The sequence below is a fragment of the Fundulus heteroclitus genome, unplaced genomic scaffold (assembly GCF_011125445.2).
Source record: "Fundulus heteroclitus isolate FHET01 unplaced genomic scaffold, MU-UCD_Fhet_4.1 scaffold_259, whole genome shotgun sequence".
Lineage (NCBI taxonomy): Eukaryota > Metazoa > Chordata > Actinopteri > Cyprinodontiformes > Fundulidae > Fundulus > Fundulus heteroclitus.
This window is the reverse complement of record NW_023396669.1, coordinates 2,903-24,623: the sequence shown is the minus strand read 5'-3', so window position 1 is coordinate 24,623 and position 21,721 is coordinate 2,903. Positions and strand designations below refer to the sequence as shown.

At 41.4% G+C, this 21,721-nt stretch overlaps 1 protein-coding gene across 1 annotated transcript; it reads left to right on the top strand.

The window, feature by feature from the left end:
- Nucleotides 1–9,423: 9,423 nt before the first annotated feature.
- LOC118556288 lies at nt 9,424–21,022 on the top strand (the record flags this gene model as incomplete). Its single annotated transcript, XM_036129960.1, is given in 12 exon segments — nt 9,424–10,543; nt 12,645–12,753; nt 13,999–14,099; nt 14,174–14,446; nt 14,732–14,825; nt 17,724–17,791; nt 17,882–18,088; nt 18,188–18,250; nt 18,347–18,478; nt 18,995–19,171; nt 19,625–19,670; nt 20,944–21,022. Coding segments are annotated over 11 exon segments (1,349 nt in total), but the record flags the coding sequence as incomplete, so codon positions are not given.
- Between the last annotated feature and the right edge of the window lie 699 nt (nt 21,023–21,721).

Here is a 21,721-nt window from a genome sequence, read left to right as displayed (position 1 = left end):
CCTTGCGAGATCAGGATGGTCTCACGAGGCTAGTAGTTGCTCTCTTTAGCCCATTTCATGTAATTTATCTTAATATTAAACACATTTCTTACATCATATATCTGAAGTGTAGATAACAGCTTCTCCTTACCTACATCCGCTCAGACAACTAATTATTTCCCTAACAATAGTGAGTTCCGGTAAGCTGGTCTCTCAATGCTATTGATCATTTTTTTTTGACGGGTTGGCAGCGAAAGGGGGACCCGTCCTGTCCCGATTTAACTATTTTTGGGAGACACACCCTACATTCCTGGATGGAAAATGGTGTGTCCTTCGACTTTGTCACTCCTGGACGTTTGAAAACGTTGAATGTTTGGATTCAGGATACTTGGATTTCTACTTATTGGTTCTGGTGGTTTTTTGAGTATCAGCAAATACAGCGGATGTCGGTAACCATTTGGCCCTGATCACTCTACCGGCTGAAGGACGCGCTCACTAAGTCGGGGAACGGACAGACCTGGAAGGTGAAGGAGCAGAGCCGAAAAGCTGGCTCTGCTGGACGCAGACTGGCTTCAGTGGTTGAACTCAATGGTAGATGGGATAATATCTGGAAGTGTATCGCGGAAATAAGCGCAGCAATTTGGAATACTGGATTTATTTGAAGCCAGCAAAAACTTAAAGCTGACATGTAAAGTCTGACCCTGGATTGTTATGACTGAGAGTCCTCAAAAGTCCCCTCTGCCCCCGTCTTCCCGCTGAACAACCTGTGGATGTTTTTCTCTGAACTGTTGGCCGGCTGATAACATCAAGGACAATGGCCTGGAGAGCTTCCACGGAAATATAAACTCTTCACTCAACAGACACACATAACTGATGCAAACGAATACAGAAGAACAGACACGCGACTGGCTCTCACGTGTTTACCTTTTCTGCATATATGTTGTCTCGTGTTTTATTGTGCCTTTTGTGCAATGAGGTTTTTTTGTGCAGGATTTCTCATACTGTAACGTGAGAGGTTAGAGTATGACAAATTCTTCTCTTTTTTTCTCCCTCCACTCCCCCCATGTTGTAATCTTCCTTGAACAGATTAAAAGGCAGCGCCTGTGGACTCCGTGTAAGGCGGGGTCTGGGGCAGTTTGGAGGAACGCAACTAACGGCTGCGCTGATGTAGCAGCGGCCGACTGTCTGCGTTCCTTGGCAACGCAAGGCCTCAGTCAGTCGTTCCCCCAAAATGTTTGTTAAGTGTATGTGATGGACGATTGTACTGGAACTGAATTTTCGATTGCAATGCAAATTGTATTTGACAATAAAAATTGATTGATTGATTGATTGATTGAGTTGTCAATGTTTAAATGTGCAGTAAATCTTAATACATAAGGAGCATGGAGGACCCAATACTGTACTTTGAGTAAGTTTGGTGACACTAAGACTGATCTGTTACATGAGTGATTGTCCATTTCATCATTGAAATGAGAACATATTACTATACTATTGGTATATACTAGTACGACTATTAAAGAACAGCAGATTAAACTTTAATATATGTAAAGGCCTATATTATATTAATTTTACGACCACATCAACAGATTATTTAATTTTTACTTTTTTGGTGTACCAAATTACCCTCGTAATGAAGTAATATTTTATGCGCTAAGCCCCTGATGATGAGAACATCTAACTCTGCCCCTGGTTTGTACTAATTTACTAATGGACAGTGTGGAAACCTTTGTACAATAAAAACAATGTAAATGGTGTTTCCTTGGTTGTATTTGTCCTAATTCCAATTCTAGATGTAGAAATAGTAAAAAGAAAGCACTATTATTTTGTGGAACCCTAATCATGCTATTATAACTAAGCTAAAGTCTAACCAAAATATAGCAGTGTTTTATGCAGCTTTTTTTTCAGGCAGCTGTGGCTAAGAATCTGAATTTTTAATAGCCTATAGTCTTTGCTTTTCCATCTTTCCAGCAGTCTTCAGAACTCCTGCCTGGCACAGAATATTTAGTTTTATAAAACAGATTAGGTTTTCGTTGATAAATGCATTGTACTTCAGAATTAGATGCTATTTTGAGATGCTAACGTTGGTTACTTACATTTCTCAAGTTTCACAAGTCAAATCCTCTCCTGCTTCTTTACAGAACTGCACTCAGCGGCTTTCACCTATTTTAGTGCTGATAACATTTAGTTTCTTAACTGGGACTAGTTTTGTAGCCTAGTATTAATTGTGGTATCCAAGTATAAATCAAAAGTTAAAATTAAATTTACGCCCCAAGCAAGCACGCACACGCTGGAAAACAGCCAATCAGAAAGAGGGAAAGGAGGCGCAATTTAAAGCAGTTTAACCAATGACAGTGGAGTTAAACTAGGGTGACCAAACGTCCGTATTTCCCGGGACATGTCCTTATTTCACGTCCTGTCCCGGCCCTCCCGGGTTTTTTTTAGAAAGTGAGGAAATGTCCTGTTTTTTAAATTACCTTCATTGGACCATTAAATTGACAGGCACTTGGGCACTGCGCACGGCGCTGCGTGTGACGTAATCCCTGAGCCGCGTCAGTGCGGGCAGCCCTGTTCTTAATCAGAAGATAGATAGCGTGGCTGTCAGTATGCCAACAACCACTGGAGTGCTGATTTTGCCGAAAAACTGGAGTCACTGGCCGCCATCTTGCTACTCTCTACTCTCACAGAATCCCATAGGATTTGGTTGCAGCAACAAGCAGTTTTCTGGCTGTGTGAAAACGTTTCACAGGTAAGTCTACAGTCAGTGGATGTACTAACACTATCAACTACTAGGAAATTAGGTGCTGAAATATTTTTCATGTTATTAATATTAAATAAATAAATATATATATATATATATATATATATATATATATATATATATATATATATATATATATGTATGTGTATATGTATTTATATATGTATACATATATGTAAATATATGTTTTTGTATATTGTTATCTATATATTTATAAATGTTATATATATATATTTAAATAAATAAAATGCTAAATATTTCAGCACATTACTTTCTCAGTACTTGACAGTTTTAGAACATAACATAAAAGTATATGGCATTTGACATTTTAAAAGTTTTACGCCCCACCCCCCCCCCCCTGAACATGAAAAAATCCTTGTTATTCGATGCTGTAGCACACATATTCCCTATTTACTGGGGGAAAATAGGGAGTACCAATATGGCGGCTGGTGGCTTCACAGCGACTCGTTCTAACAGCGGGCGATTAGCACTCCAATGTGTAATATAGCTCAGTGCCAACAACATACCAAAGCTCAAATGTATGTTTCCCGACGATTTACAAAAGAGTTTCCCCGCTTTCAGACCGGGTCGAGACAAATGGGAGTCCTTTATTGTGCTATTCATTCATTACAGGAATTGTTAAGCATTTTTTAATAAATGCATTTTGAATAAAATTATCATTTGTTATTGGAGTTATTGCTGTTGATTTTACTGAAAAACATTTTTAATAAACCAACTGTAAACATCATGTTATTGTAGGATTATGTTGGCCTATGTTAAGTGAGTGCATGCCACAGACATCTCTATGCATGGGAACAGAGATCGTCAAAAGGGCACTTTGGCCATCAAGGGGCAAAGGGGCTCAAGCACCCTCCGCAACCCCCCGTCCCCCCCCCCCCCCCCCCCCCCCCCCCCCCCCCCGGCCCTGGTCCTTGGCTTTAAACACCAGGCTAGCATCAACTCCAGGAGAAGGCCCGACGGCGTTGCGCATCAAATTCCAATCCAACACGCCCTGTTTTATATTTAATAAGGATGACTGCACTCACCAGAGACGTCTTGATGGTAGTTGTGCCTCATACCTTTTTATTTGACTAATCTTACTTAAGATGACAACGATGGATGGCTGGATAGCTCCTTCCTTTATGCAGGTGAGTAGGATGGTGCGACATGTACAAACTTCTCCAGGTGAGTTGTTCTCTTTACATCGTGGCTTGTCCCTCTTATCCAAAAAAGGTTGAGGTTTTTACTTTGTGTAGCGACTATCAATCACCTTTTAATCGCTTCTGGGTGCGAGGAATCTGGAATTTAACACACTTAAAAAATGATGTTGAAATGATGGAGATAAGTCATTTATTGAAGTCATTTTGTATATGAACAAACAATCCAAACAATCCGAGTGGCGGTCTTTACAATGAGTGAGATGAACAGGTAATTATGGAGAGTGTGGATATGACAGAATTTAACCAGTGGACGAAGGCCGGAGGAAGCGGTAAAAACCGTATGACCTCCCGTCACCCAAAACTCTTTCTGCCCTCTCACCTCTCACCTTTAAGCCTTCCCCTCCACACCGCCACCAGTGGTAGAGCATAATATAGGTCAGCGTGTCAACCTAAACAAACACCACCGCGCAAAACATATAAACCAGCAACAACCCATACCTAAACGGCAACAACTATAAACAGCCCCATATGAAGCGCCCTTCCTTATCATTATGTTGTTTACGCATAACAAAACTTGTGTTTTTATTAACCAGAATCATTAAACCCTTTTGTTTGCTTGAAAATGAGCTACTGTACACTTTACCCAACCAGCCTCTTTTGAATTTAGCAGCTTCTTCATCCCCAGTTATATGTGATTCCTGAATGAATGCGACATCAGCACCTTTGGAGAAGATTAGACAGGCTTTATTGATCTCACATTTGAGAAATTCACTTGTCACATCTGCTTAGTAATCAATAATCAGAAGAAGGTGCCAAAAGTAGGACAAGGTGCATCAGTTAAATACAGTGTGTGCTCGTTTATACAGTGGATGAGAAAAATAAGAATAAAAATACAAAATAGAAATAAGGCAGAGGATGTGTCTTGTCAGAGACTAATCTTAAAACTTTCCTTTTTGACAAAGCTTATAGTCAGAGTGGCTCATGTTGCCCTGAGCTACCTCTATAGTTATGCTGCTATAGGCTTAGGCTGCTGGAGGACATCAGGGTCTATTTCTCTCACTCTACTGAGTTCTCCTGTTCTTCAGTCTACTGTTCTCCAGTTTTGCATGACTGTTGTCATTTCAGCTTTTAACTTTTTGCTCTCTCTCTCTCTCTCTTCATAGTAGGTACACCTGGTCTGGCGTTCTGTTAACTGTGACATCATCCAGAGAAGACGGATCACCCGCTACTACCATCTAATGTAGAACAGATTACTGGATCAATGTGTGCTTCTGTGCTTTTTTGCCTCTCTTGTTGTGTCTCTGCTCTGTCTTCTGTAACCCCAGTCGGTCGAGGCAGATGACCGTTCATACTGAGCCCGGTTCTGCCGGAGGTTTTCCTTCCCGTTAATGGGTGGTTTTTCTTCCCACTGTCCACGGCTGGGGAGCTGCCCTGAGTTATGGTAAGTGTGTTCATCGATTCATTTTATTTGGATTGGGCTGATCCTGTGATAAATGTTTGGTTTGTGTCCAGGTTAAAATATAATCAATAAAAAGTAAGACAAGACCACAAGTTCACCTGTGTAAAAGACACTCAGATAAAATGTTACAGAATAATTGAAAACTCCTTGTAAGGCGCTAATCTGGTACGCTGGTTCTCCAGGGATCAACAAGGCTTCATCTAAAGATGTTCTAGAACTGATTGGTGACCTTTAGTTTCTATTTCAGATAGTTATAAGTAGAGTTATTATAAGTTGTTTTTATGAGCATAAACTTTCAGTTTTAGGTGTGCTTTTTTACTGCTCAGTTTGGATATATGAATGTTCTAAATGAAAAAATAGGAGTCAGTAACAGGAGAACTGAATGAGAAAAGATCTGCATTATCTGAGAATGATGAAGGAAGAGATAACCGCCTGTTTAATGTTCATTTATTATGTTTTTACTTGTAGCTCCTAATATTGTGGTAATTAGATTTTTAGTATTTAATCAGATGAGATAATAATAAAAATAACAATAATTGGAAGTTTGCATGTTTTGCATTCTAATGTTTTTGGAAGTGATTTTAATTATGTAATGTCTGTTTTAAAATAATGTAAGATTGATACAAGATGAGAGAGGAAGACCAAAATGAGATTAATGAGTGGAGGAAAATAGAAATACTGATGGAAAGAACGGTTGACAAGAAGAGAGAAATTTTAATATTAATAAAGTTCAAGTGATAAAGTGTTGACATGATTTGAGTGATTAAGAAACATATTGAGTAATGTAGTGTGGGAAGTATGCTATGTAAAACAGAGTGACTCAGGTTTGAGCTGAGAAGCCCAGTTGTCTGAGGATATAATCTCTTTCTGAGTCTCTGCACTGAACATGAGTCTCACTGCACTTCCCTAGCTGTGGCAAAATTAAAAGGCAGTTTGGTTGTATTATTTTCTTGTGTTTTAAAAATTTCAGTGCGGCACATAATAAATCCTCTTCTCCTCTTATTTTATCCAGACCTCTGGATACCGTGGGTGATGGCTGTTCAGACACAGAAGGCCTCGAAGAAACCAGAGATGATCTCATATTAGCTGACTCACTGACTGGAGTTAGCTCACCTTTTACGAGGAAACAGTATACCTGCACATTAACTACTACCATACCATATACACAATGTATGGGGAGTTTAGCCGCTCAGCCACCGCAGAGGTTCAGGTCACTCTGAATCAGAAATCCTGGTGTTCATGAAGCTCACTCAGGTCTCTGGCACACTGAAACTCCCACAGACTGCAGTTGTTAGAGGTCAAAGACAGACCCCCCCCCCCCCCCCCCCCCCCCCCGCCCCTCCTGTCATTTTCTGAACAAGCTGATGCTCTCTTTATCCATTTTCAAAAAAGCTACTTCTGGTCTTTTTCCTGTTACTGGCGACTTCACGTGAAAGCACGATTCATTCTTTAGTTACGTGAGGGAGCCGTGATCCCCTTTCCACTTCTGCAGTCAGTGTCAGACAGCTGCTGCTGCCTCATCCTGCTGCAAACCTCGCTGTGAAGCTTCAGACCCGCCTGCAGACGGAGCAAAAGAAGAAATAAATCAGGATCTCCACTCTTTGCAGAAATGGATCAGATGCAGCAGGTTGTGAGCTGGAGCCCTGATAGACCATGTAAAATGGAGCCAGAAAGTAAAAGAAGAAAGAAAGGGCAGCAGAGAGGGAGAAGCTGAAGAAGAAACAAGCACTGGCCTCTGATGCAGCAAAGTTCACTAAACTGAAGTTTTCTTCATAAAGGAGCAGAGACGATCTAAATGCTAGAGGATAAGAGTGAAAAGCCCAGCAGCCTATTAAAAATAAAATAGTTTAATTAGGAGGTTAGTCTCACTGGAAGGAACCAAGGGTCAAAACTGACTCATTAAACAAAGGTTTTAAGCTGCTGAAATCTTTTAAAACATGGCTAACAAAGAGCCAATGGAAAATAACTTTGATGCTAAAATGTCCTTTAATGCATATTTAAAAGAAGCTGAGCTGGGAGTGGAAGAGGAGCTTTTGGGATGAACAACTGCAGCGGCAGGTGGTCTGCCTGGCTGCAGCTTAGGAGCCTGTCCTGCTCTGTTTGCTGGGAGGATAAACTCATGTTGGAGCCCTGAGGTGGATGGAGCTTCATGCAGCATTTGCTGCAGAGGAGGCAGCTGTGAGCTGGCCACAGCCATGTGGTCTTCTGCAGTAAGGCCCTGGGTGAGGACACTTATCTCCTGGCTGCTCTCCCTTCTATTAAAGCTGCAATCAGAAAACTGTCATCATTAGAATTAACTGCACTACTTTTCTTTCAGATGTCCCAGTAAAAAAACAACATTGTGCTTAGCACTGTGTCAGAGTCCTCTGACTGAGGAAAAGCTGCAGAGAAGTGGCCTCCATCAGGGTGTAACAGTCCACCACCAGGTCTGGGATGTGCTGGTAGTCACTGAGCACTTTGCTCCACCCAGAAAGCTGGACTCCATCCCTCTCAGCTGGAGACTTGAGCAGCGAACACAACTTGATGCACACGGCCTCAACTAAGCGACTGGTGCTGGGCCACTGAGCCGGTCCCCCTGGAGGACCAGTCAGGCTCCTCTTCAGGCTTTCCACAGATGCTGTGACGCCCGTGTTCTTAGGGGCCTTAAAGCGGCCGAAGGCCAGCTTGGCTTGGTGTCTGGGCTCATAATAAATCCTCTGGTCTCCATCAGGCTCAGACGGGCTCTGGCACCTGCTAACCGTCAGTGCTAACAACCACTCACGCATATAATGTACTTTTAACTAGCTGCTATGTGTTTCAAAGGTTTAGTTAGTAACATTAACTGCCAACCCTCCCTAAACCCTCCGGGTTTCTCACGTATTTGAGCCTTTTCCCGCTGCCGTTTTAGTATTTATGTGCATGTATGTGGTGTCGCAGCTGAAGGAAACAAACGATGTAGGCTATAAAGTAAAACCGTGCATCTTTAACTTACCAGAATGAAAACACAGGGAACACACTCTCATTGACATCGGGATACTGTGGAAAGTTATGATCGGTAGTCTTAAAGGCGCGATCCAAGCGAGCCGACGACTCTTTGTTATCTCTGACACTTGGTCTCCGTGGTTGCGCCTCCAGGCAGGAAAGCGGTGGAAAGTTAACCCATTTTCTATGTTTTTCCCATGGCGATCATGTGTTGCGCTGTTACAGCCCACAACACAGCAACGGTTTACCATGGTTGAAATCAAGTTAAGGTAAAATTTATCAAATTAAAACACGGGTGAGAGAGGGAGTACAGTACGCGGTAGTCATAGGCAGTAGTCTGAGTAGCGGATTCAACATGGCGGCCACACAAAGTAATACGTCATGACGCCCAAGCCCTATTACACCTTTTTGGTTGTTTCCTTCTGTGAATGTTGATTTAGAGGTTTACAAAGAAATGCAGATTAATAAAGATAATAACTGGGTAAATTTTGTAAAGGACAGAATTGAAAATATGTATAAATCCTTTAAAATTATATATACAGATGGTTCAAACGATTTGGTTTCAAATAAAACAGGGTTTGCTTATGCTATTCCTGAACTAGATGTATATATGAAACAAAGAACATCTGACAATTTAGCAGTATAAACAGTGGAAATGTTAGCAATACTTATGGCTTTACAGTGGGTAGAGCAAAATAAAACTGAAAAAGTTCTTATATGTTCAGATTCATGATCATGATTAATGTCTACTTTAAATATCTCATCTGAAAGTCGTATGGAGTTAGTTTATGAAATTTATGAAGTGTTATTTAGAATGAAACAAAGATTAGGTTGATGTGGATACCTGCTCATAAAGATCTAGAAGGTAATGATATGGCAGTTCATCTAGCTAAGGTATCTTTAAAGCAATGTAGAATTATGGAAATAGCATATTATAAATTTGAAATAAAACCAATTACAAAGAGCAAAATTAAATCTGAATGGCAACAAATGTAGGAGGAAAGAACTAAAGGTTGTCATCTATTTCAAATACAAAAGAAAGTAGGGAATATGGAAATAATAGGAGCGTAACTCCCTCCAAGTCGAATAAACGGACACAAGGCGTTCGTTATGTTTACTGGCATTTAATCAGACACAGTTGTCATCAACGATGCCGTAAGAACTGTACAAAAACATAGAATAATCAACTTTCATACAATAAGGCATTCTCATGGAGAATAAACAAAGCACAATTGTAAGATCTTGAGTTTTTCCCGAATCAGTAGTTTGACACCCTTATATAACATTTAGAGACATGTGACAAATAAACTTAACAGATATCTCAAGCAAACATATTCCTTTATAGAAACACAAAATAAACTTTGTTTACCTCATTGGCCGCATTAAGTTGTATGGGTTAGTAAAAATGCATCTTGTAGCACCATCTTCTTCATTAATGTGCAAAACCAAAAACCTTTGCAAGAATCACGGACAGGGAAAAAATCCAGCATGCTGCCCCCAACGAATCTAACGAACGTGTATTTAACATATCGATCCGACCAGAAACAACACCTTGAACACCCTCAATTGTCAATTTTATTAAATCAACATTGTTTTTTAACACATTTATTGCAAATTAAACCATGAAATTAACTTAAGAACTGCTCTTCATGGCAGTTACAGGAGAAAATCGAAAAGAACAAGTAGTGATGAAAAGATTGCGGCTCGGACATACTGGATTAAATAAAACTTTAAATCTGATAGGTAAACATCCAACAGGTAGTTGTGGGTGTGGTGTGGACATGGAAACAGTAGAACATGTAATAATTCATTGTGAAAAATATACGGCAAGTATAGAGAAGCTAAAACAGAAAGAAATTAGGAAATATGATATAAAGACATTAAAACGTAATAAGTTATAAGTTAAACATAAAATAAATAGAACAGTTATCACATTTTTGAAGGAAACAGGATTATACATAGGAATTTAGATTAAAGGGAGACATTCTGGTTCACACTCCAGCACAGTAGATGATGATAATACATCTTAACGTTAGATGTCACCCGCCAGTAAAAATCACAAAGAAGAAGAAGACGAGGAAAAAACCCGGAAGCAGCGATTAAAACTGCCGCGTGCTCAATAGTCAGCAATGACCAGCTCTCGCCATTGAGTTGTTATCCAACCTTAAGGATAAGAACAAGAAGCATTACTCAAGGTTCTTTAAAGAACGTGGAACAGTTGTAAAGGTAAGTGAATTTGATCAATATTAAACTGCGCAGCTGTGACGTAATGCAGGACTTTCATCTACGTTCGGCCTTTTTGCTGCAGTTTTAATGTAAAAATCTCGCAGGTTGAAACGAACTGTTTAAAGAGAGAAAAATGACTAATGCATTGTTGCTTAGATATTCTCTTTCTGATACGTAGGCAGGTATGGTGGGCTTTTTGGGGTCCGTGCCTCATTCCAAAAATCTCCCCGCCACAAAAACGCGCGTAGGCCTGGTAAACAATGCTCCCCTCACCGAGGTGAAGTTGGATATTCAGGCTCCGCGGAGTCAGCGGGATAAAGCTCACGGTTGATCCGATTGGGTGACTTTGATTTCGGCCAGTGTCTCTCAGCTGCTCCCTCCTCTCAGATCTTTAACCAAACACTCTTCAGAAACAAAAATCAGTAAATTCCTTGTCTGTTATGACCAGCTAAGACGAAACTAATATAAAATCACGCCAATAGATGCAATCTGTAAGGCACACTTGTTTATGTTCAATTTTAAGCTATTTTCAAATTTTAAAGATATTTTTTAAAGACAGAAATTGGAACTTTTCTTTGATGGCTTCCAGGTCATCTGACTCACTGACTCAAAATCTGTGTCAAACTGTTCTACTATATTAGCCTGATGAGGCACACTCATTTTTATTCCATTTTAAGCCTTTTTATATTTTTAAAGATTTTTTTATTATAAAAATGAAGGATTTTTCTTCAATAGCTTTCAATTGGAGTCCACTGACTCCAATTATTTGTGAAATCCTTCTATATCAGCCTGATGAGGCGCAGCCTTGATGTTGTTGAAACAAAGTACAGTTTTATTGACAATATATAGCTAAAGTATTTATTTTGAACATTGTTGAACCGAGTACAAAGTTTGCATATTAATTGCTCAATAGACAGTTCCAGCTGCCTTTGTTTGCATTTTCATACCATCTGTCACAGCTGTTACACTGGATCTGTTAAAATACAACAGACAAGATACCTGTTCAGCGGTATAGTAACACAGTACACGCTCTCCTACTGTCACAGAGTAGGGTGTTTATTTGCTCGTCATCTATTCAATTCGTTCAATTTTATCTTAAAAGTAGACAGGGTGTCTGCCTCACTGACCAAAACTGGGAGTTGGTTCCACAGGAGAGGAGCCTGATAGCTAAAGGATCTGCCTCCCATTCTACTTTTAGAGACTCTAGGAACCACCAGCAGACCTGCAGTCTGAGAGCGAAGTGCTCTGTTAGGAACATACGGGGTAATCAGAGCTCTGATATATGATGGAGCTTGATTATTAAGGGCTTTATACGTTAAGAAAATAATTTTAAATTCATTTGTATAAATCAAAACGTCAAGACTATCTGAAGTTAGTCCATATTTATTTATACTCTCACTCAGTCTGTAGTTGGAGGTCCAGAAACTGGGAGTTAGCAGGTAGCACACATTGCGCAATATGTCTGGTCATCAAACACTAATTAACAAAGGAAAACAACCATAAATCTACAACCCCTGGCAAAAATTATGGAATCACTGATCTTGCAGCAGGATGTTCAGTTGTTTAATTTTGTAGAAAAAAAAACAGATCACAAACGTGAGACAACTGGTCATTTCAATTTGCAACTATCTGGTTTTAAGAAACACCAAAAGAAATAAAGAAAAAAATGTGGTAGTTAGTGACGGTTACTTTTTTTAAACCAAGCAGAGGGAAACACTTATGGAATCACTCAATTCTGAGGAAACACTTATGGAATAACCCTGTAAATTTCCATCCCCTAAACTAACACCTGCATCAAATTAGACCTGCTTGTTAGTCTGCATCTAAAAAGTGTTTTATGTTCTTTTAACTATGCTTTGTGTCAGTGATATTTTTGTCAATTATAAACATCATAGTCCTATTTCACAGCTTTTACTCATTTCTGGGAGTATATTTTTGTTTTCTAAAGTAATCAAAGTAATTTCAGGAGATACTTGATACAACAACAATATGACAAAAAGGATGTTGTATTGTAGAATGTTCAGTGTGGTAAAGAAAAGCTTAAAATGTGTGAAGTTGTTGTAGTTTATGGTTTGCTAACCTTTTTTTTCTTTATTTTTAGATGCCTCGTCTTAAAAATTTTCGTCGTGTACAAGCCTCTAAAAAGAGGATGAATGACCGCAAACTACTGGAGGTTGACATCAAAGTTCAAGAAAGCACATTTGTGGCTTGTATGTGTGTTTCATAGATACTTGTGACTAGGTGTGGGCGATATGAAGATAATCCAATATCACGATATCTTTGAGCTGTATCACGATACAGGATTATATATCATGAGATGTTCAAATAACCTTAAAACACAAATGTTTTTAGCTACAGTGCCTAAAGTTGCATTGGTATATCTCAAATTAACGTGTCAATTTCTTTAGTTGGAAAAATTGATTGCAAAATAAAAATTAATTTTAATGTTTTATTGCCATTTTTTTTAACCACAGCTGCACATAATAGCTTTTCACAAATTACAATATTGTCACATTAGAGCTCTTGTGGTCAACACTGGACTTTAAAACAGAACATCCCAGCAGCCAAAAGGAACACCAAGGAAAAATCTGACACAAAATAAACCTGAAATAAAAGGTGCTCTTTGTGCTTAAGTCATAAAAAATTTATAATTAAAAATGTAACGACCCCAAAAACAAAAACTTGTATTGTGACTATAAAATCAACTGACCAGTCGCAGCTACAGATTCAGAGAATCTCAAAAATATTTCTGTTGATCTTTAGGTGCTGGGAAACTTTAAACAAACGTTTTTTTTCCTGTCATATCAGATTTAGCAAAAGAGATTTGAACAGTTTTAGGGCTGGTTTAGTTAAAGTTCCCTTCGGTGTGGGGGGGGGGGTCGACACGTGGAGTTTACAAGACTCTTCGTTTGCACTGAATGACCTTTTAGGTTGAACTAATGTGTGCTCCTGCTACCTTTTGTGGCAATGGTGTTACGGCATGTTTTGCAAATTACCGCATTTTGTTCGACCTCCTTGTGAAATCCAAACCACGGCCAGATTATTGACCCAGTGCTGTTTCTCTTCAGACTCGTTTTCTTGTTTACCTGAAACGCCCGCTGTCACCATAGCTCTCGCTGTCTAGTCAGCTCAAGTAAGCGCATAGGTTCGTTGTTGTGTGTGTGCCAGAACTCTTTCTGGTTTGGAGGAGGAGCGGGTGATGCGTTCACAGCGTGTGGGAAAAACTGAACTCGCAGTGAATTAAATACAGCGGCTCAATCTTGCCATGAAAATTTACACTTGATGGTCGCGATAAAGTCATTTTAACCATCGTGCCAAGGAAAACTTAAAATACATCGTGTATATTTGATATATCGCCCACCCCTTCTTCTTCTCTTCTTCATTTGTGCTTTGGTTGCATATTGTTCATTAACAAGCATAAACTAAAATATTTACTTGTGTTTCCTGACTGGAAGGTCAAGGAACAGGAACCCGTCATAGAAATAGACCTTGGCCGATCTCTTCTGCCAACAATACCTGCAGACTGGTCATTCCCCCAGAATCAAAAGACAAGAAAGTACGTTTATTTTACACATAAATTGACTCAATAATTATCAGCAGTGTTTTAATAGTATTTTGTATTTTTTTTAGTTTGTCTTTGTTGTAGGAGACTCTCATCTTAGGGCTGTTGTGGATGGATTTGCTCCTATTAAAGCAGACGGTCTTTACTTTGGTTTCTTGGTCGTCCCTGGAGGAACAGCTTTGGACCTGAGAACCGAGCTCCTCAATGCGGTCATCCCACGCATCCCTGATGTAGTTTGTTTGTTAGCTCCAAGCAACACTTTGAGGAGAAGGACTGCTGTCAGTGAAGCTGGGAAACGGTTTGAAAAGCTCCTAGCAACTGTTTGCACACTTTTTCCGAAGGTAACCGCTTGTGTTGGTCTATGACAAAAAAATTAAGCTGTAAATTAGTAATGCAAACATACAAGTGTATGTAGCACCATAAATACCTGTAAGTGAAACAATTAAGATTTTTAATAAAAAAACATATGCACTGCATTTACCAAAAGTGTTTAAAAGCATGGGTATGATTGAGTGTTCTGTAAAGTTCTCATAACAATGTCATCCATCCATCCATCAATAAATGTAAATGTTTATAAGGTTATTTAGGGACTGCTAAGTAATTTCCTACTTTATATCTTTTTAAAGGTGTTTGTGTTGGATTTCCCTCCAAGACTTGACGTGGAGCCTCAGGTTCAGTCTCTTCTACGACAAGAATTCCAAAGAGTATCAGTGCAACTGGGTAAATACTGACCATATAGCCTTTTTGCTTTGTACAAATATAACATTTTAATCCATGCATCGATCCACCCATCATCTTCCGCTTATCCGGGATCGGGTCGCGGGGGTAGCAGCTTCAGTAGGGAGGCCCAGATGTCCCTCTCCCCAGCCACTTGGGCCAGCTCCTCTGGGGGAATCCCAAGGCGTTCCCAGGCCAGCAGAGAGACATAGTCCCTCCAGCGTGTCCTGGGTCTTTCCCTGGGCCTCCTCCCGGTGGGACGTGCCCGGAACACCTCACCAGGGAGGCGTTCAGGAGGCATCCTGACCAGATGCCCAACTACTTCAACTGGTTCCTCTCAATGTAGAAGAGCAGCGGCTCTACTCTGAGTCCTCCCGGATGACTGAGCTCCTCACCCTATCTCTAAGAGAGAGCCCAGACACACTACGGAGAAAACTCATTTCAGCCGCTTGTATCCGGGATCTCGTTCTTTCGGTCACGACCCAAAGCTCATGACCATAGATGAGGGTAGGAACGTAGATCGACCTGTAAATCGAAAGCTTCGCCTTTTGGCTCAGCTCTCTCTTCACCACAACGGATCGGTACAGTGCCCGCTTCACAGCAGACGCCGCACCAATCTGCCTGTCCATCTCCCGCTCCATCCTCCCCTCATTCATGAACAAGACCCCAAGATACTTGAACTCCTCCACTAGGGGCAGCAGATCCTCCCCAACCCGGAGGAGGCACTCTACCCTTTTCCGGTTCAAGACCATGATCTCGGATTTGGAGGCACTGATTTTCATCCCGGCCGCTTCGCACTCGGCTGCGAACCGCTCCAGTGAGAGCTGTAGATCACGCCCTGATGAAGCCAATAGGACCACGTCATCTGCAAATAGCAGAGACGCAATCCTAAGGCCACCAAAACGGATCCCCTCAACACCTTGGCTGCGCCTAGAAATTCTGGCCATAAAAGTTATGAACAGAATCTGTGACAAAGGGCAACCTTGGAGGGGTCCAACTCTCACCGTGACTTACTGCCGGCAATGTGGACCAGACTTCGACCCCGGTCATACAGAGACCTGACAGCCCTTATTAAAGGGCCCGGTACTCCATACTACTGGAGTACCCCCCACAGGATCCCTCGGGGGACACGGTCGAATGCCTTCTCCAGATTCACATAACACATGTAGACTGGTTGGGCAAACTCCCGTGCCCCCTCCAGGATCCTGCTGAGGGTGTAGAGCTGGTCCAGTGTTCCACAACCAGGACGAAAACCACACTGCTCTTCCTGAATCCGAGATTCGACTCTCCAACGGACCCTCCTTTCCAGAACCCCTGAATAGACCTTACCAGGGAGGCTTAAGAGTGTGATTCCTCTATAGTTGGAACACACCCTACGGTCCCCCTTTTTAAATAGTGGGACCACCACCCCAGTCTGCCAATCCAGGGGAACTGCCCCCAATGTCCACGCGATACTGCAGAGCCGCATTAACCAACACAGCCCCACAACATCCAGAGCCTTAAGGTATTCAGGACGGATCTCATCCACCCCCGGGGCCTTGCCACCGAGGAGCTTTTTAACAACCTCGCCGACCTCAGCACCAGAGATGGGAGAACCCGACCCAGAGTCCTCATGCTCTGCTTCCGCAATGGAAGACGTGTTGGTGGGATTAAGGAGGTCTTCGAAGTATTCCGCCCACCGACACACGACGTCCTGAGTCGAGGTCAGCAGCACACCACCCCCACTGTAAACAGTGTTGGTACTGCACTGCTTCCCCCTCCTGAGACGCCGGATAGTGGACCAGAATCACTTCGAAGCCGTACGTAAGTCTTTCTCCATGGCCTCTCCGAACTCCTCCCACGCTCGAGTTTTTGCCTCGGCGACCAGATCAGATGAAACGACAAAAAAGTCGATCATTGAACTGCGGCCTAGGGTGTCCTGGTGCCAAGAGCATATGTGGATGCCCTTATGCTTGAACAGGGTGTTCGTGATGGACAATCCATGACTAGCACAGAAGTACAACAACAGAAAACCACTCGAGTTCAGATCAGGTGGGCCGTTCCTCCAAACCACTCACCTCCAGGTCTCACTGTCATTGCCCACGTGAGCGTTGAAGTCCCCCAGCAAAACGAGGGAGTCCCCAGGAGGGGCACTCTCCAGTACCCCCTCCAAGGACTCCAAAAAGGGTGGGTAATCTAAACTGCTGTTTTGAGCATACGCACAAACTGTCAGAACACTTTTCCCTCCCTCCGTCCCCCCACAATGCGGAGGGAGGCCACCCTCTCGTTCACCGGGGTGAACCCCAACATGCAGGCCCTGAGATGAGGGGCAACAAGTATGCCCACTCCAGCTTGGCGCCTCTCACCAGGGGCAACTCCAGAGTGGAAGAATGTCCAGCCCCTCTCAAGGAGACTGGTTCCAGAGCCATGTGTCAAGGTGAGTCTGACAATCTCTAGTCAGAACCTCTCAACCTCGCGCACGAGCTCAGGCTCCTTCCCCACCAGAGAGGTGACATTCCACAGCTCAAGAGCCAGCTTCTGCAGCCGAGGATCAGAACGCCAAGGTCCCCGCCCTCTAGTGCCACCCATTGCACAACGCACCTGGCCCCGGTGACCCGCGTCTGGGCAGGGGAACACGACGTCCAATAATCTTACTCATCATAAGGGGGTTTTGGGCTGCTCTTTGTCTGGTCCCTCACCTAGGACCTGTCTGCCTTGGGTGACCCTACTAGAGGCGTAAAGCCCCTGACAGCATAGCTCTTAGGATCATTGGGACACTAAAACCCCTCCACCGTGGTAAGGTGGCAGCCCAGGGAGGGGTAAAAATATAACATTTTAAGTATTCCTGAATTAAATGCCTTTATTTGTAACTTACTGTTTTAAATAGTTTTTAAAGTTTATGTTTATTTTCTGCATTTAAAGGTGTGTCATACAAATCAGTTGCTGAGCTGTTTCCGATGAGTAAACTGCACCTGTGGAGCAGAGATGGGGTAAGGCATGAATTCAAAGAGTTTCATAAAGTATAACTTTAACAAATTAATTGATGATAATTAATGTGTACTTATTCATTTTGTTAAAAGGTACACCTTAGTGATGATGATGGGATGAAGATCCTAACTAAAGCTATATATGAGACCTCAGATGAGCAGATTCCCGAGCTAACTGCTGAGACCAAAGTGACGCCCACCATGTCACACTCTCCCCCAAAGTTGCTTTGTACACCTGATGTTCCAGTTGTGGCCCCACAAAACCCCTTTGAATGGGAGGTTGTTGGATCCCGCAAGAAGGTAAAGTAGTTCACTGTTAGTTTGACTGAACATTTCAGTGTATTTTAAATATTTTTTTTATTAGATTTATGATTATTGTTGATTTCTGCCAAACTATAGGCTTCTCCTACTTCAAGCCAACATCAAAACTGTGCTTCACCAAAGAGAGTTCTCCATCTAAAGGTTAGTATTTGTAAAACCTTTTTATTTAACCTTTTTTATTCAACTGTTTCTCAATGAAATCATAAGGTGTAATAAACTTTTTGCTACTATTTACAGGTAGAAGAAGAAATGGAGTTTTCTGTGGAGCTGAATCCAAAGTGGTTGGATGATGACATGCTGGAAATCTCGTGGGACGGCAACACATCAACTTTAGAAGATGCTTCTATTGCATCATTTCAAGAACCAATGGTAATCCTGATGTGTTAATATGCATAATGTATAATTTTGATCCCAAACACATTGTTGGCACTGTCTTCAAATGAATTGGCTATTAAAATTTAAAGGAATGCCATGTATGAAAAAAGTATAAATTATCAATAATACCTTTTAATCTTCTAAAACAAGGAATATATTGAAGTAAAGCATATTTTTTGTTTTGTAAAGTGAAATTCCTGTCCATTTATTTCATTTAGACACAAATACTTTAAGCTTAAGTCATGGATTATCTCACTATATATATGACATGCATACATATTTTTGTTTCACTTTCTAAATTAGCTACTAAAACATGAAAATGCTATTTAAAATATCTTAATTTTCCTGGGTTGCTCTGTTTAAGTGACTGTTTAAAATCAATCTGAAAGGAAAGTTGTTGGGTCTAACCAGGGTAAAGTAGTTTACTGTTAGTTTGACTGAACGTTTAAGTGTATTTTTAATATTGTTTCATTAGATTTATGATTATTGTTAATTTCTGCCAAACTATAGGCTTCTCCAAGTTCAAGCCTACATCAAAGCTGTGCTTCACCAAAGAAAGAAGAACAAATGGAGTTTTCTGTGGAGCTGAATCCAAAGTGGTTGGATGATGACATGCTGGAAATCTTGGGGGGCGGCAACACATCAACTTTTGGAGATGCTTCTACTGCATCATTTCAAGAACCAATGGTAATCCTGATGTGTTAATATGCATAATGTATAATTTAGTTCCCAAACACATTGTTGGCATTGTTGCCTGTTAAAATGTGAAGGAATGTCATGTCTGAAAAAAGCAAATTATTGAGAAGACTTCTGATCTTCTAGAAAAAGGAAGTAATGAAGTAAAGCATATTATATTTATGTTTGAAGTGAAATTCGTATCCATTTACTTCATTTAGCCATAAATACTTTAAGCTTTAATAATGGGTTGTCTCACTGTATATAACATGGATACATAGTGTTTCCCTTCTAGATTGGCTACTAAAAACATGAAACTATGTGAAACGCTTTAACTTTGTGTATAGAACATATTTAACTCTGTTCACTCAAACAGAGCATACCAGCAGAGCAGTTAATCGTTGTTAAACTTCTTGAATTGTCCTTATCCCAATCTCTAATTGTACCCTTGTGTTTCTGTATTAGGGCTGTAACAGAGTAGTGGCTGGTGAGGAAACTGTCACCAAAAACGGTAAGACAAGTTTTCCTGATCACACACTAATTACAAGAGGTTCATTTCACCAGAGCCATGACCGGTTTGGTTCAAATAAATCAAAACAGTGTGCCACCAATAGTGTTACTGCTATCATGACTAATGCCATTCACAACCCAAGAACCTGGTCAACAAATGATAGATAGAATGGTGATAAATGGTGATAAAATGTACACTTTGATGAAGCAGCATGACATGATTAGTGATGTCAATGGTAGTGGATACATTTTTGTCAGGGAATTGCCCACAAAATACACATTGGATGGAAACACATTCACCCTACAGTATTCAGACACATTTACTGGACATGTTAACATCCAAGAGTATGATCAGGGTCTTGCCAATGTTGCTGTGCCTCTAGATGTGGCTTTACAAAGAGCACTGTATGACGACGACGCCTGCCTAATCACAATTAGAACAGAGGTACGGCTCTAATTAAGCGTCTGTCCCTTCTCTGGATAAGTGCAGCATAAACTGACTCCAGTTCTGACAGACTGCATCCCACAACTCCCTGTGCTGTCCTCACCACCCGAGCTGAGTCCTTCTCCGTCACTCTGCAGCTCCCATATTGCACAGTTATGCTGAGACATTTATTTTCTATGGAGCTGAAGTGTGAGTGTTACCTTAATTGTTTGTATCTGGCTACTTATGCCACGGATACAATAATGGGGGGGTGCAGTGGTCAGGGGGAGGAACAGTGTTGGTGTTGTTCTAAACGTTAAGCTTTTGGCAGTTTAATCCGTTTTAGTCTCATCTGTTGACATTTTGGAGGAATCTCCTACATGGTTGTAACAAACTCCAACAGGACTTCCTCTGGCTTTCTTCTCACCACTTGTCCATAAAATTCCTAGTTTTAGAGATGCTCCAGAAAACCTGTCCAGTTGTCAGATTGTCCCACCTGAGCTGCTGATCTCTGCAGCTCTACCAGAGTAGCCATCGTCACCTTGACTGCTTCTCTCATCAAAGCTCTCCTTGTCCATCCCGTTCTGGCAGAGCTCTGCAAACTGTGGCTTCAGAGCAACAAGAGGCTCTTGGACCTTCCACAGTTGCTCTGATAGCTTAACTGGCTAAAAAAGATAAAGAACCTACTAATGTTTTTAAAATAGATATAAAAACAGATGCATAATTTAGCAGTTATTAAATGCTTTTATAAGAATAATCACATTGAATCTCCACAGCAGAATGACACTAAAGACCATGGTTGTAACATTGTAAAGATCTAGTTGTTCATAATGCATGTATTGTGTTTCAGCGTTGGCAGCACATGTTAAAGAAGAGTCTCCTGAAGAACAGAGTCCTGAGGGGGAGCAGCAGGAGTCAGAGCCCCTCCACATAAAGGAGGAACCCGGGGCCCGTCAGGAAGGAGAGCAGCTCCTTGTGAAGGAGGAGACTGATAGCAGCTTTCCATTAACTGCACCTCCTATCAACAGTAAGGATTGTTTAGTTTGTTTGTGTCCCGTGTTGCAGCTAAAGGCCAAAACTAACTAGATTCATTAGCTTCCATCAGACAAAATATTCCCCCTCCCTCAGACCCGGCGCCATGGGTGGGCATTGGGGGACCGTGCCTGCCCTGTCAGCCAGCCGTGCCCGCCCTGGACTGGAAGCTGTCTTTTTTCTTTTTTTATTTATTTATTTTTCACCTCTGAGTGGCCATCGTCCTATTAGTACTATCTTTGATGTCAATCATACAATTTAACCAATCAAATCAACGACTCAAGGCAAACACTTGCCAATCACAACTGGAGAGGGGCGGGACACTGAGTCTTACTCAGACGCCGCTGTTGGCTGTGGTCATCGTCGGTGTCAGTGGCCTGGATGGATATTCGGTCTGATTACCAAATAATTACAAGAAGTGACAACGAAGCAAAGGAGAGCGATCTGGAAGCAGCGCTATTAATTTCTGTTTGAAATGTCAGCACTGACGTCTAAACTGGAGTAACATTCAGGCTAGGAGGGTTAGCTAGGACAGCTAGCAGATCAAGGAGCAGAACCAAGCAGGAAAACTCTGCCACATTGAAGAGACTTGAGTT